The 14,954-nt window shown below is 38.4% G+C and overlaps 1 protein-coding gene across 14 annotated transcripts in view; it reads right to left on the reverse strand.

The window, feature by feature from the left end:
* Nucleotides 1-9,138: 9,138 nt before the first annotated feature.
* NEDD4L (NEDD4 like E3 ubiquitin protein ligase) overlaps nt 9,139-14,954 on the reverse strand; it is a 319,995-nt gene continuing 314,179 nt past the window's right edge. For all 14 annotated transcript variants that reach the window (XM_039358058.1, XM_039358054.1, XM_039358053.1 and 11 more), the window contains 2 exons: nt 12,945-13,017; nt 9,139-10,608 (listed from right to left, as the gene is read on the reverse strand). In XM_039358058.1, the coding sequence (XP_039213992.1) occupies nt 10,506-10,608; nt 12,945-13,017 (176 nt within the window). In that variant the 3' untranslated portion in view covers nt 9,139-10,505. The remainder of the gene's footprint in view (nt 10,609-12,944; nt 13,018-14,954) is intronic.

The raw sequence follows: 14,954 nt of genomic DNA on the forward strand, positions 1-14,954 counted from the left end.
CATTAATATTAATATCTAAAGATCCAGATCCTGAATACTCATGCGTACAAATTGATCAGACAATTAAATATGTTGCTTTGAAAAGATACCCTATAATTAGAAATTAAACCTGCAGGTAGGGTTGGTAAAATTCTTCCCTAAAATCCTGGATTCAAATTCAAAATAATGTTTACAAGAGTGCATTTAATGGAGCAGTGAGCTGGCGTGCTACAGGCTATAACTTGAATTTCAGAAGGCTGGCTGCCAAGAGAAAAAAGAGGCAAAGCTTTCTTAGGCTTTTTGTAAAAGCAGCAGTCAAATTTTGAACAAAATTGGAAATTTCTCATTTAAAACTTAGCTCACTGTAGCTGAAAGACTTAAAAAGTGACTAAAAATTCAGCCAAATGGATAAATAAGATCGGAAGTTTTTAAAAATAGACTGGACAACCATTTGAGTGGGTTAGTATAATGCTCCTGCCTTGAGCAGGGGGTTGGACTAGAAGACCTCCAAAGTCCCTTCCAGCCCTATGTTTCTATGATTCTATGGTACTTCTTCATATACCACAGGTCGGCAACCTGCGGCTCTGGAGCTGCATGCGGCTCTTTGAGCCTTCCCATGTGGCTCCCAGCCTCCTCTGCCTGTGCAGAGAGAGACTGAGACAGAGAGAGGCAATTGCGCTTCCCTGCTTCTCTCTCTCTCTCTCTCTCTCTGTGTGTGTGTGTAAAAGAGAGTGCACTCACAGTGTTCTCCGAGGAGCTGAAAAGCTTACTGGGCGGAGCTCCTCCCTTTGCTGCGTCTCTGCAGGAAGCAGGAAGCAGGAAGCAATAAGGGCAGGAGAGAGCTAGCTAACCCAGCTAGGCTGACTCAGGAATTCTGGGAGTTGAAGTCCATGAGTCATAAAAGAGACGAGGTTGCTTACCCCTGAGCTTGTTGGACAACAGCTTGAAGCTTGCCAGGTGAGCAGCAGATAGGAGGGGGGGGGAGAAAGAGAGAGAGAGAAAGAGGGAGAGAGAGAGAAAGAGAGAGGAAAGAGAGAGAGAAAGAAAGAGAGTGGGGGAAGAGGAATGGCAGACCAAGGGCAGATAGAGAGGGAGGGAGGGAGGGAGAGAGAGAGAGAGAGAGAGAGAGAGAGAGAGAGAGAGAGGAGTGGCAGACCAAGGGCAGATAGAGAGGGAGGGAGGGAGACAGAGAGAGAGACTCTTTTGACATCTAAAATGAAGATAACACTGCATATATCCTTTTTTTACCTGTGTGTGTATGTAATTTTATTCTCTTAAAGCATTCTCTTGGTGATCATTGTTTTAATAGTATGGATATTCCCAAGAGTGATATTTTTACTTTTATTTTTAAGTACATACACACACACACATACAATAAAGGTAAAAAAGGATATATGCAGTGTTATCTTCATTTTAGATATCAAAAGGGTTTTGCGGCTCCCAGTGTTTTGTTTTTGGTGGGAAATGGGTCCAAGTGGCTCTTTGAGTGTTTTGGGTTGCCTACCCCTGTCATATACCATCCCATTCTGCTCTGTTTCCCAATTTGATGTTGGAATTCTGTTCTGAAGATACTGGAAGCTGTGAGTACTTGTGCTTTCACAGCCTTGCAGGACACAATAATAAATCATGGCATTTTATTAGTAACATTTCAAATTTGGGAGTTAGATGTTGCAAGGTTATATTTCTCTTTTAAGTAGAAAAACAGGTTTAACCAATAGATGTCAGAAACGTAACAATTTGCCTTCAAAATGTTAGCAAAAGCTCTACTAACACCATTCTGTAAAGAAATAAATACAATATTTTGAATTGAATAGAACAAACAAAACTAATTTGAAAATAAAAGGCCCACGGTCCAACTCACATTTTTAAAAGTGCCACTGAACACTCAATTGTACAATGTTTAGAACTGTGCCTGTAAGTTTCTAGTGTAATTTCATTCTTTTCCTACGCTATCCCAGTCAACAATGCTATTAAATTGGGGCAGGAATCCAGGACAGCAGATTGGTGTAATCTTTGCACAAAATGAAAGAAATGTATGCATAATTGCATATTCTCATTTTGCTGCACAAATCCTACTAGGAAGAAATCACAAAGAAAAAAATCAGTCTTCCATAATATTCAGCCAAGGTGGATCTAGCATACAAATTTGTAGCCAGAGATAATGATTTCTAAAGTATTTTTTTAAAAAAGTCACAAAAGTGTGGAAACCAAGGCTGTTTTAAATAACAAAAAAATGTTGTTCAGTTGAGAACATCAGGATTATGAAAGGGGGAAGTCTCATGAACAATTATGATGACAGCTCCAGATGTTTTAACTGGAAAAGATATCCTCAAAACATAGTCCCATTGAAGAGATCAATGATTTGTTTGCCACTCCAGAGGGAAAGCTAGTTCATATGAACTCATAGGGCTAGAAAATCCTATTTCCCTTGAAATCTTCAAACATAAACTTGAAGATTAGCCCTAGATATCCTGAACTGAACAAAGTGTTGGACCAAACAACCTATAATAGCATTTCCAATATGGTACACTTTAGATGTGTTGGGCTACGACCTCCAGGAGCAACAGTCTGAGTATCTGACAACACACCTGAGCTGGTCAGCTGAAATTCAGACCATAGACTGCAGTTGGTTACTAAATTATGCCATATTTTAGATTTGTACAATACCTTGAACCCTAAACTAGACAATGAGACTGTGTGCATGTAACCTAACGGACCTGCTTAAGTGTGTTGTATACTTTTGAGTTGTAAATATACTTAATTTGGTGTGGTAGTTTGGAAGATTTCCTGATTATATTGAAGCTGGAATTCCAAGGCTATTAATAGCTGTATTGGAAGATTATCTGCATGCATACCAATCTTAACAATGCTACCTACAAAATACTGGAAAACTGATTTTTCCATAATCTCTCCGTGCATTTTCCCCTTTAATTTTTAAATATAGTTTTTTTTTCTAGAACTTCAGAATAACAAAGATCTTGGGGGTGGGGCAATATTTGAGCATTTTAATTTTAGCAACTGCCCCAATTCTGTTAACGTTTGTTGGTCTAGCTTGTTAGCTTGTTTTAATGTTACTTGTAGGAGACTAAAACAGCAGAGCTGAGTACTAGGCTGCTTATATTTCCATCAAAGTATACAGATGAAGAAATCCAATCTAATTCTTTCACAGGTTAAAGTTCCAAAGTTGTCTGTTTATCTTTGTGGATAGAATGCCAACAAAAAGCAAGTTTGGAGATGGACACTCGAGTGGAAAGGACAAATACACAACCAGTTATCAGATCAGTTGCACATTGGGTGCAGAGGAAAGGGCACAGATGAGGAGGCACACAGATATTTTGCACAGCAACATCCTCTACTGGTTGATCAGTCAATGGTCAAAGGCAACAAAAAGAAAGGGGGAAAAAACCAAGATGAAAGAAGTAAAAAGACTCTTCAAGACAAGTCCCTCGGAAAAAATAGTTCCTGGTTTTGGGGGGTTTATTCCTAGTTGTCTCCAGATTCCTAACTTTAGTTACTATTTTAAATGTCCACCATGTACCTGACACAGAATGAGATCTGGATTGCTGACAAGTTTCAAGTGACTGGTATAAATGCTGATACAGAAGATGACTGGCACCCACTGAGACAACAGCACACTGGGATTTAACCTGTTATTCCTGGATACTGTTTTGCTTCCCATAGCTATTAATCTCAAAACCTATTTCCATCATGAGTTGTCTTTCTAACATTATCTTTTGATAGTTCATGGTCATTCCACGCTGTTACCCAACTACCAACAGAGTTCTCATCATTTGTGAAGATGGCTCCTTTTCATACAGTAGCAGAGGACTTTATGGGAAGGGAAAAATCCTATTTTAGCTTCTTTTCTGTGTCTGGTGAAGCCTGTGATTCAAGCAGCCTAGATATGGAGGGGAGAGAAATGAAGAGATTGAAACTCATTTCTATATTCCATCATTAACACCTTCAGGACCGAGATCTGTTAAAACATTTATTTCCAAAAATGCAAATAAATGATTTGGGAAGGAGGATATGAACTACGGTAGCCCACCTGCTCTAAATGTACATCTGGCAGGTATGACTCAATGTTAGAAGAGATGGTAAAACAAACATATTCTGGATTGGCTCAAAGGTAACTCAGTTGAATGTTTGTACTTCCCTGCTTACCAAAAACTCTGGGCTGCTTCTGTACTTATCAATGTACTTTGACCTGGCCAAAGTTCAGAATTTGTTCATAGTGACATCTGTATTGAACATCTGAAAGTACAGAATTTGTTCATATATACATCTGTAATTTCCAGGCAAATGGCTGAAAATAGATCAGGAAAAGAATAACACAGCAATGTAAATCTAAAATGTAATGTTGTTATTTCCTTAGAGATGTCAAACTTTTTCCAAGTAATTACCTGTGAATTAGAAATGGAGTTGTCTAATTCAGGGGTCCTCAACCTTGGCAACTTTAAGACTTGTGGACTTCAGCTCCCAGAATTCCTCAGCCACAAGTCTTAAAGTTACCAAGGTTGGAGACCCCTGGTCTAATTTATTTGTAAGACTCCAGGAAGATGCTTAAAACAAAAGAAACTAGAACTGCAAAGGATTGCATACTACGAGTGATATTAGGAGGATCTGTTTGGGGGTGAAATCTACTTTTTCTGAATTCCTTCTCTGCCCAATTATTATGGTAGCTTCATCAAGTTCCCCTGTGTCTTTTATCTTATCCCAGAGCAGCTACACTGTGCCTTTTATTTTATTTATTAAATTTATTTGCCTTCATACCATCTCCACCCTATTATCTAGGTTGGATTGTTTTTGTTTTTTGCAAAGGGAGAGGAATTAAAAACAGAGAGTGGTTGGTCTCATATATAGATATGTGATCATGGGGGGGCTTTATTTTATTGGAAACTAAATTTGATCAGCCGTTATGAATTCAATTCAATTCTTGTTAATCTAGTGTTGCCCTTGTCTGTCTTTGTTCAGTACCTAGCAGGAGCACACAAACACACACAAATGCTAGGGGCACATATTTATTCAGCGGGAAAAATAAATGTTGCCTGAAGTTGGCAAGGCTAATTGGCAAGACAAGAAGCCGTGCCATGCCTAGAACTTTGGTCTGGAGTTATAATTCACTTCTACTCTTCCCTTTTTGTGGCTTAATGAAATTTAGGGGCTTTTTCCTTTCAGGTAAGCATGAGAATAAAGGCACAAAATGGTCTGAAAGGCATTAAAGCAGGACTAATGGAAGATTATACAGGATATAACTTATTTTTGCTGCCATAGAATAGAGATGCTATAAAGACTTCAGACATTTCAGAAAAATAGTCTTTAGAACTCAAGTTTGTGACACTGAAGTTGAATAACAAAGATTCAATTTTCTCCAACTTGGCAACCTCAGATAATGTTGAAGTATACCATCATCACCCTCAGCCAGCTTGCCTATTGCTAAAAGAAGACCAAAGCAAACATGAAGTCCTATCTCAGGCCTCATTAAGCCAAAGGCAAGTAAAGTTTTCTACTTAGATGAGTTTTTCCTTCGCTCATTTACTTCCATTCTGCTCCTCCATTCTCTAACACAGTGTTTCTCAACCTTGACAATTTTAAGGCTTGTGGACTTCAACTCCCAGAATTCCACAGCCAGCAATGCTGGCTGTGGAATTCTAGGAGTTGAAGTCCACATGCCTTAAAATTGTCAAGGTTGAGAAACACTTGAAACAAGATGTTCCCCATTAATTTTGGAGCTGAACTGAAATATAACTTTATATCTCCTTCCCCTTTCTCTGACACAAACACATGCAGAGAGATACACTCAAATGTCTATGAAGATTCTCTGTCATCCAGGTCATGGTTGTCCCAAAGGTGCTTTTTGAAAAGGCAGCTGGACTTTGTTTTTCCTTGAACACGTTTCGCTTCTCATCCAATAAGCTTCCGAAGAAGCTTCTTGGATGAGAAGCAAAATGTCTTCAAGGAAAAACAAAGTCCAGCTGCCTTTTGAAAAAGCACCGTTGTGACACACTGAAATGTTGCCAATGGGTCCACCATTCCTTAAGTTTTAGCACCATTCCTTAGGTTATAGATCTACATAAGTTCTACCTGAAAAATCTGGAGTATGGGAAACCCAACGCGGGAGTATTAATTTATTTGTAGGTAGATTAGTACTTTAGGGAATATTAATCTATCTGTATTTCCAGAAGCAGCGCATAGATTCCCAAGGCAAAAAATGGATAACATTTTAGGGTCAAGGTCCATAGTGGATGTTTGATGATGTCCTGAAAGGTCATATTCCATGAAAAATGGGTGAGGTCCAAACAAAAACTAACTTGAATTTGTTTCATTGATTTTTATATTTGAAGTAGTTAATATCTTTACAGGTATTCCTTGATTTATGACCAGGTTTGGGACCAGAATTTCCATTGCTAAGCAAGGCAGTTGTTAAGTGAATCATGCCCAATTTTACAATGTTTGCCATGTTGTTAAGTGAATCAGGCAATTGGTAAGTAAATCTGGCTTCCATTATTGACTTTGCTGAGAAGGTTGCAAATGGTGATCCAAGGACCCTGTAACCATCATAAATACATGCTACTTGCTAAGTGCCTGAACATTGATCACTGTGGAGATGCTGTGATGGTCATAAATGCAAGGACCAGTCATTTTTTTGTGCCATAACTCTGAACCATCACTAAATTAATGGTTGCAAGTCAAAGACTACTTGTACATGAATAGGGAGTAATTGCATTTATTTATTTATCTATCCAATTTCTGCAGTGACTTATCTCAATCCAATTTCATATTTTCCTCTTCTGCACCATTAAGTTACAATTGTTACAGAGTTTCTGGACTTCTTATCAGATTATGCAACTCCTTATTTGTTTTATCTCATAATAAATGACTAAAGTAGTTTTCTGCTGGCCCTTCTTTCCATTCCCTTTGGCCTCCATTTTGTCTTTGGAGCTGCCAATAAATGCAAGAGATTTAGACTTTATTTAGCATGATTCTTTGATCCAATATGCCGCCTTTGACACAACATATAAGGAACAGGGCTGTTAAAACTGTGGCAGATGGGTGTGGGGTAGGGGTAGAAGGGAGGAAGTACTTAAGCAAGATTTGACCCGAGATTTGACTGTTTTTTTCCCCCTGTGAATTGAGTAGGTTATTTTCTTTCAAAGAACATACCCATGTGAGCTTTGCATTATCTTGCTAAATATTTACTGACCTTTTTTTCTGTGTTATAAAAGTGGTCCTTTAAGTCTCGGCATAGTATGATTAGCCATTTTTACATTACTTATTTTTAATTATTGCTTTTTAAAAATGTTTGATCTCATCCTTAAACAATATTCAAACTACAGTGTTTTTATTCTCACAAACTATTGTGACACCCTAAGGCATTCCTTTTTTCTCATCTCTCTTTTCTACTAGTTTTTTTTTTAAATTAATTGATCCTATATTTCAGCCTTTCTGATCTAGCTGACAACGCTGCATCAAATGTTCTGGAATTGTAATCTCACACATCTGGAATGCACTTTCTTGGAAACCCAGTTACATGGGATCAAGCCTGACTGAACTCAGTGGCTGCTACTTCTGAATATGCTAGAATATATTGTCAGCCCAGGTGGGAGACCCATAAGTTGAGAAATGAAAGTGGACTGAATGACTGTATCTGTTGTTTCAACTTACCTGTGCACTTAGAAATGATTTGATGATAGTTTACTCTTGTAAACTGTAACCAAATCATTTCAAAATGCACAGGTAAGTTGAAACAATAGGAAAGAAAAAGATGCTGTACTCTACCATGGATATATCCAGTAAATTCGATTAGTCTTTCTTCTATGGTATGGCAATGTCTGAAAGGTATACAGAGCTTAGAAGAAATCCAGTAAATATACTTGTGTTGACTTTGAGCCAGAAGGTCTTTCTGATCTAAACTGGGTTGTACCAACATTTTGGAGACAGTCTAGTGCAAACATGTCAAACTTGCGATGTCACGTGACGTCACACGACGTATCGGAGCTTTTCCACCATTGCCGGCAATAGGGTGGGCACAGTTTCCTGGTGATGCGTCTGGCCTACAGGCCAGCAGTTTGACACCCCTGGTCTAGTGAAAAGAAAGACTAGGAGGGGGTGACATGATAGCAGTGTTTCACTATTTGAGGGGCTGCCACAAAGAAGAGGGAGTCAAGCTATTCTCCAAAGCTCCTGAAGGCAGGACAAGAAGCAATGGATGGAAACTGATCAAGGAGAGGTGCAACCTAGAACTAAGGGAGAAATATCCCGACAGTGAGAACAATTAACCAGTAGAATGAGTTGCCTCCAGAAGTTTTGGGTGCTCCAACACTGGAGATTTTAAAGAAGAAACTGGACAGCCATTTGTCTGAAATAGTATAAGGTCTACTGCTTGAGCAGGGATTGGATAGAAGACTTCCAAGACCCCTTCCAACTCTGTTATTCTGTTAAATCAAGGAAGAGGGAAAGAAAAAGGGAAACATCACTAAGAATCTTGTTTGTGGAAATATCTACAATTACTCAATAATGGGCATTACCACCACCAATGTATTTTGGGTGAGTACATTTCTAATTTTCAGATAGTGTTGAAGGCAAGTACTCACAACCTAGTTTCCACTGTGCTGTGCTGGGCTGGGAATTTACAAAATGGCAGCCACAAGAATATAATTTTCCGCCAACTTGTTTTGCCTCTGAAGATGCTATCTAATACTCCTTGCTTTTTAAAAATGTACCCTCTCTCCCAAATCCATGGACAAGCCATCATATATCTACCCAGCAGTTTCTAAGAATGACTGTGAAGCCTATGTGATGACCAGTTGTATCACTGGGGGTAAGGAAGCACAGAACAATGTCAAAGCTGGTCCTCTGCTTAGCTGAATAGCAGCATGTCCATTAATCCATTTTTCCTTAAAAGCCATATTTAGAAAAACTAAAACTTGTATGCCATAAAGATGTTTACAAACTATCTAGCATTCATTCTAGTAGCCTATTTAAGTCTGCAGCCTTGTTGGATTGTTACCCATGGATTGAGTTTAGATTTGAGGGCAAAATCACGCAAAGCTACACTGATCAGCTCTGTGATTCATCAGATGTGTTTTGCTCCAAGTCATCTTCCCAAGGATCAGAGAAAATGTGTTTGTTCTTTCCCTCTTAAACTATTACATAACATTTACAAGACAAGCATTATCATTTATTCATGCAACATGTCATACGTTATAAAAGTGGCTAGATAACTGCATTTATTAAATAAATTTTGGTGGGGGTGGAGCCCAACACCACAAAATACAACTAATGTCTCTAAGTTCAGCTCTCTCTAGTTTTTTTTTTTTTCTATACTTCATCAGCTATTGTCAGATTTCACAAATGAAAGATATTGCACCAAAAAGACATGGGCTAGGAGAAGGCATACTATCACATTAATATTTATGATTTTTTTAAAAAAAGATCTCCATGTGGTACATAAAGTGCTTCTAGGATTGGTGCAATCAAAAATAAAGGGGACAATCCTTCTCATTTAGATCCTAACAAATGCATACAAACAGAAAAGTACTTTTTACAGCCTTGAGATCAAGCAAGATCAGGATTCATTCAAAATGCCTCCATAGCGAGAGGAGAGAATTGGTAAAACAGTCACTATACAACAAACAAACATTTCCCCCCCAATGACAATAGTGCCCAAACCCATCACCAAAAATGCTATAATACATATAAATACTATTAAGAAATAGGGAGGCAATTTCATTATTGAAGGAGAGATTTGGCATGCTGGAATATGTCATGGTTTTCCTGTAAATATCCAGACGATTTGTAGAAATATTGTCTCCACCCCATCACAAATTTGTTGCAGTTTGCGTAACTGCAATTCACACATTTAAAAAGGCATTTGGTACTTTAGGATATTTCCAATGGCAGAAAATATCTTACAAAAAAAAATATTACTTATTCTGAAAGACCAGAAGAGCATGAAAACAACAAAAAGCAGATTTTTTTTGGAGAAAAAGAATGCTTATGGCATACATACAGCCTAGGCAAATTAAGAGGAAACAAAATGAGTTCGTTCTTCCAGTACATTATTATTTTTTTTAATTGCAAGGAAATAAAACTTGAAAATCATTGTTCCAAAGTAAACGTGAACTGTAATACTATACCTGTAAAATGATTAATTCCATTCATTGCCATTAAAAAGTATGTAAAACATTTATTAAGGGCTTTTGCCTACAGAGGCACGACATAAATAGACAAGTCCTGCTGAAATGTCATCAGAGTATACATCAACCAGTGGGTAATTTGTTGTGGAAATTTCAGAAATACTATCCACAAGTGAAAGAAAGTTATTTCCCATTGCTGGATTCAGACATCGGCACTTGGCAGAAGCTTCTTGCTCCATTGTGCAATCGTTCTGCTCCATCTCCTGAAAACTTCTGCCTGGCAAATCAAAAAGTGCTTGCAGAACTTGCTCTGAGAACAGAATCTTTGTTTTACTAATAAGATAACAATAAGAATAACAATAAGAAGAAGCAGGAGCAGGCGCCCATTTAATCCACTCCTTCAAATCCTTGAGCATTTTCAACAGCCATAAGAAGCTTCTCTCGCAATTCTTCAAAAGATTCATACGGAGGTAAGTCAAGGCGATTAAAGCTGCAATGGAAGAGGGTTGGGGAATGGAGTAAAGGCAGGATTGTGTTTGTTTCAAATTAAGTATCTGTTTTTTTTTTAGAATGTGAAAGAAAAAAAAAGGAATCTCTTTTGAGGGAGATTGCCAATGAACAAAATTCCTAGCTGGACGTTCAGGTAGAACCAGTTCTAATTCTGCAGAGAAGCTGTGTATAAATGTAATCCCAGGGCCTGGAAATCATCAAAAACTAAAATTTGTGGTATTACGTTTAGCCAATTGACAGACTAAACCCAAGTTCCTACGTGGGCTTGTAGAGAACAGAAATGGAAGAAAGAGGGTTAAGGTTGTCATAGCTTGATAGATTTCTTGGGTGGAATTCTGTGGATGACATACCACATCAGTCACATAACCAAGGTGATTTTAGCTTTTTCTCCACCGAATCCTCCATTTCTTTCCACCAGCCCTCTCCCTCTGTGCCATTTCTATCTCCCAACACTGAAATGTGACTTTTCAACAGAAAAATACTTTCTGCTCCTATAAAGCTTTAAAACTGGCATGATGGCTCAGCAGTTAAGACGCTGGCTTGTCAGCTGGAACCCAGGTTCGAGACCTCAGCATCCTGCGATGGAGCAAGCTCCCACCTTCAGCTAGTTCCTGCCCATGTAGCAATTTGAAAGCATGCAAATGCAAGTAGCTAAATAAGTACCACTTTGGTGGGGAAGAAACAGCACTCTGTAATGTCCTGACCACAAAATATCTTCGGACAGCGATGGCTCAATGATCTTGAAACAGAGTTGAGCAAAGTCCCTTATAGTCGACAATGACTAATTAAGTAAAATCCACAGAGACTCCTTCCCACTTCCTTTCCTAACATAAATCTTTGCTAGATATAAGAACTGCATCTCCCGTGTTAGTGGTATGCTAGATAAACCTAGGGAAAAGTGTTAAAGGCAAAAATTCAAAATTTTCATTTCATTTAGGTATAGTCTAAATATAATTAATATTAGTCCTCATTTATTTAATAATACTAACATATTCCAGGTATCTAAAAATTACACTTTGATGGAACTATGGGACCTATTACACAAGATCCCTGGAAATTCTCCTCCTCCCTAGATTTTTGGAAAAATGAAATGTAACCACCTTTCCAATTCGAGTTTAATAAAAACTGCTTTCCTATCAAATCATTCCGCCATGGGTAGGCAATGAGTTCCTCATTGGATCTTTTTGAACTTCAATATCTTTTATCCCTAAGTCAGAAGAACAGGATTTCTGCCAGTTGTATTCCAAATTTTATGAAGGAACCATCCTTTTTATCCTTGCACAATGTTCCTTTCAGGAGCAGATGGTTGCTATGCTTAGCCTTTTGTTTATTAAGTTCTTTCAAAAAGTAGGACAATCTGTGCCTAAGAATTGCTTCTGAAACATCCTTTGTTTCCTTGAAGGGAACATACTTTGGGGCAAAGTGACAGGTTTCTCAGATTTGTATGAGACTGGAGACCCCTTCCAGATAATTTCATCTAAGCCTAAAAGTATCTTGGTGGATCTGTTGAAGAATACAATTTCTTCAACATGTATTTGAACAAGTTCTTGGCATATGCAGTTTGTGACAATGAGAAACCTCAGTCGACGCCTTTTTCATTCACATGTTTTCTCCTTCTCCCCTCCAATTTTCTAGAGAACCAGCAGGTCTCTGCTCTTTCAGATCTTTCCCCCCCACCTTTATTTTCCCCCAATTATTCCATTTTTTTTATACTGAAGGGAAAAAAGGGGTTACCTGTTTCAGCCTACTTTGAAAGAGGCGCATCAGAAAATTTTTAAAGCTCTTATCAAATCTGGCTTTTTTCTCTAAACATTTTTATTCTTAAGACTTTTGGTTGACTGTCTTAGAATTAACATTAGCAAATATTTCTTCTTTTCTGAACTACTCTTGACATATTAAAAATGGTGATTGCCCAGATTATATTAACCAACATATTTTTGTAAGGAGGGAGTATTCTTTAACAAATGATCATTTGGTGCTCAGAACATGGTACTGTTATCTCCCCTAAATTTGTACTGTTGCCCATAAATTTTATGGAGTGAATTTTATGAGGATTTTATGGAATGAAAAACAGTGACGTTTTATTGCTGTCTCCTCTAAAATGTCTCCCTTTACAAGATTTTACAACAGTCTTAACAGCAAGAACATTTTAATTACTGCTTTTTGCATCCATAAATACACACATCTAATATATGTGGGAGGTTTACATAGGGAGGAACTCCATCATATTTAACGGGAAAGTGCATTCCTTGGAGATGTCTAGAAAATGTCAAATTTAATTACTGTAAATGTAATGCTTGATGTTTTATTACTCACCAGGTGTGAGCTCTGGGTAACTTATCAGGACTTCCCCATTGCTCTATTGTAAACAGCTGAGGACCATTTGAACCTGGTTCAAGAGAAGGACATAAATGGATCAGAGGGTCATCAGACTTGTAAAATTGCAGATTGTAACATTGTCAACCTCTTTGACTTCAACTCTGCTTTTCAACCAGTTAGGAGTTTCAGCAATTCCAGTAGGCCTAGAGGAGAGAGGTTGGGGAAGACACTTCTAATTCAGCTGAGATCTCTAAAGAAGAGTGGCTTCGGTTGGAAATATATGTTACATTCAAATGTGTCTGCTAGAAGTGAATAAAATACTTTTCCTATTAATGAAGTGAACGTGAAGAGGAAACCAAGAATTAACTAGATCAAAAGGATTGGGGTGCTGGGATAGGCTCAAGAGTGAATTAAACCCCAAACCAGTCAGTCAGTAGGATTTAAAGTAGGAGAAAATGTCACATGGCCCAGATACTTCTGAAAGACTCCCCCCCCCCTTTATACCATGATCAAAACGTGCTTAGTGTTATTTATTTATTTATTCAGGGGCTGCCATAAAGAAGAGGGAGTCAAGCTATTCTCCAAGGCGCCTGAAGGCAGGACAAAAAGCAACGGGTGGAAACTAATCAAGCAGAGAAGCAACCTAGAACTAAGGAGAAACTTCCTGACAGTGAGAACAATTAACCAGTGGAACAGCTTGCCTCCAGAAGCAGTAAATGCTCCAACACTGGAAGTTTTTAAGAAGAGACTGGACAGCCATTTGTCCGAAATGGTGTAGGGTTTCCTGTCCGAGCAGGGGGTTGGACTAGATGACCTCCAAGGTCCCTTCCAACTTTACTACTACTACTACTACTACTACTACTACTACTATTATTATTATTATTATTATTATTATTATTATTATTATTATTAATTTATGAGACTTATATACCGCTTTAAGTGCAAGCACTCTCTAAGCGGTGTACACCAGTAAGCAATGTGTGTGTATGTATGTATGTATGTATGTATGTATGTATATGTATATGTATATATTTACATTGCCCCCAACAATCTGGGTCCTCATTTTACCTACCCCGGAAGGATGGAAGGCTGAGTCAACCTTGAGCCAGTGAGATTTGAACCGCTGATCTGCTGAACACAGTCAGCTAAAGTGGCCTGCAGTACTACACTCTAACTGCTGCGCCACTTCAGCTCTTGGTTCTCTTATGAGCTGAGAACCAATGAATGAATGAATGAATGAGCATCCATGTGTCCGTTCACCCACCCACCCACATACCCATCCATCCATCTTCCCATCCCTCCCTCCCTTCAGACATTCAGTGCATTTAAATCAAAATTATTTGTATGCCGAATGCCTAAATTCCAATCTTCAGCAATTTCCATTGAAAAAAAAGATTTGATTTAGATAGAAAAGCTGAAAAGTTCACTATCTGGAATCTTGGCAAATCCTTAATTGGAGAAACTAGTTTTACTAGAAATAATAATCATCTGATAGTGCAATGTTGCTTTATATCTTTCACAGAGTTCTAGTCCTTATTTCTGCAATTAAGGTTTTTCCAACCTTAGCAGCAAGGCAAATATATTACCCCAATGCAAACATATTACCAAACATATGCAGTGGAGCAAGCAGTAAAGGGCACTTCCCAGTGTACTTATGTGTTACTGCTGCTACACAAATTTGCATTGGTTGCCAGTAAGCTTCTGGTGCTGGTCACCACCTATGAAGCCCTTCACAGCATAGATCTTGGTTATCTGAGGGACCACCTATCTCCAGTGACTTAAACCAGCCCAGTATGTCTTGGGCAGAGTGGGTCTGCTCCAGGTCCCTTCAATTAAATACTGTCATAAGGGATCAAGAAAATGTTCCTTTTGTCATAGTCCTCGTCCTCTGGAAGCATATCCTCCACCCCAAGATAATAACAGTGTCCATTTCTTGGAGCTCCAGAACGTCCTTAAGGCCTGGCTATACTCCTAGCTTGGGGGTTTGTAAGCTGCCCAGAGTTTGGT

This window comes from Crotalus tigris, unplaced genomic scaffold (genome assembly GCF_016545835.1).
Source record: "Crotalus tigris isolate CLP2741 ecotype Arizona unplaced genomic scaffold, ASM1654583v1 scf7180000018975.1359446, whole genome shotgun sequence".
Lineage (NCBI taxonomy): Eukaryota > Metazoa > Chordata > Lepidosauria > Squamata > Viperidae > Crotalus > Crotalus tigris.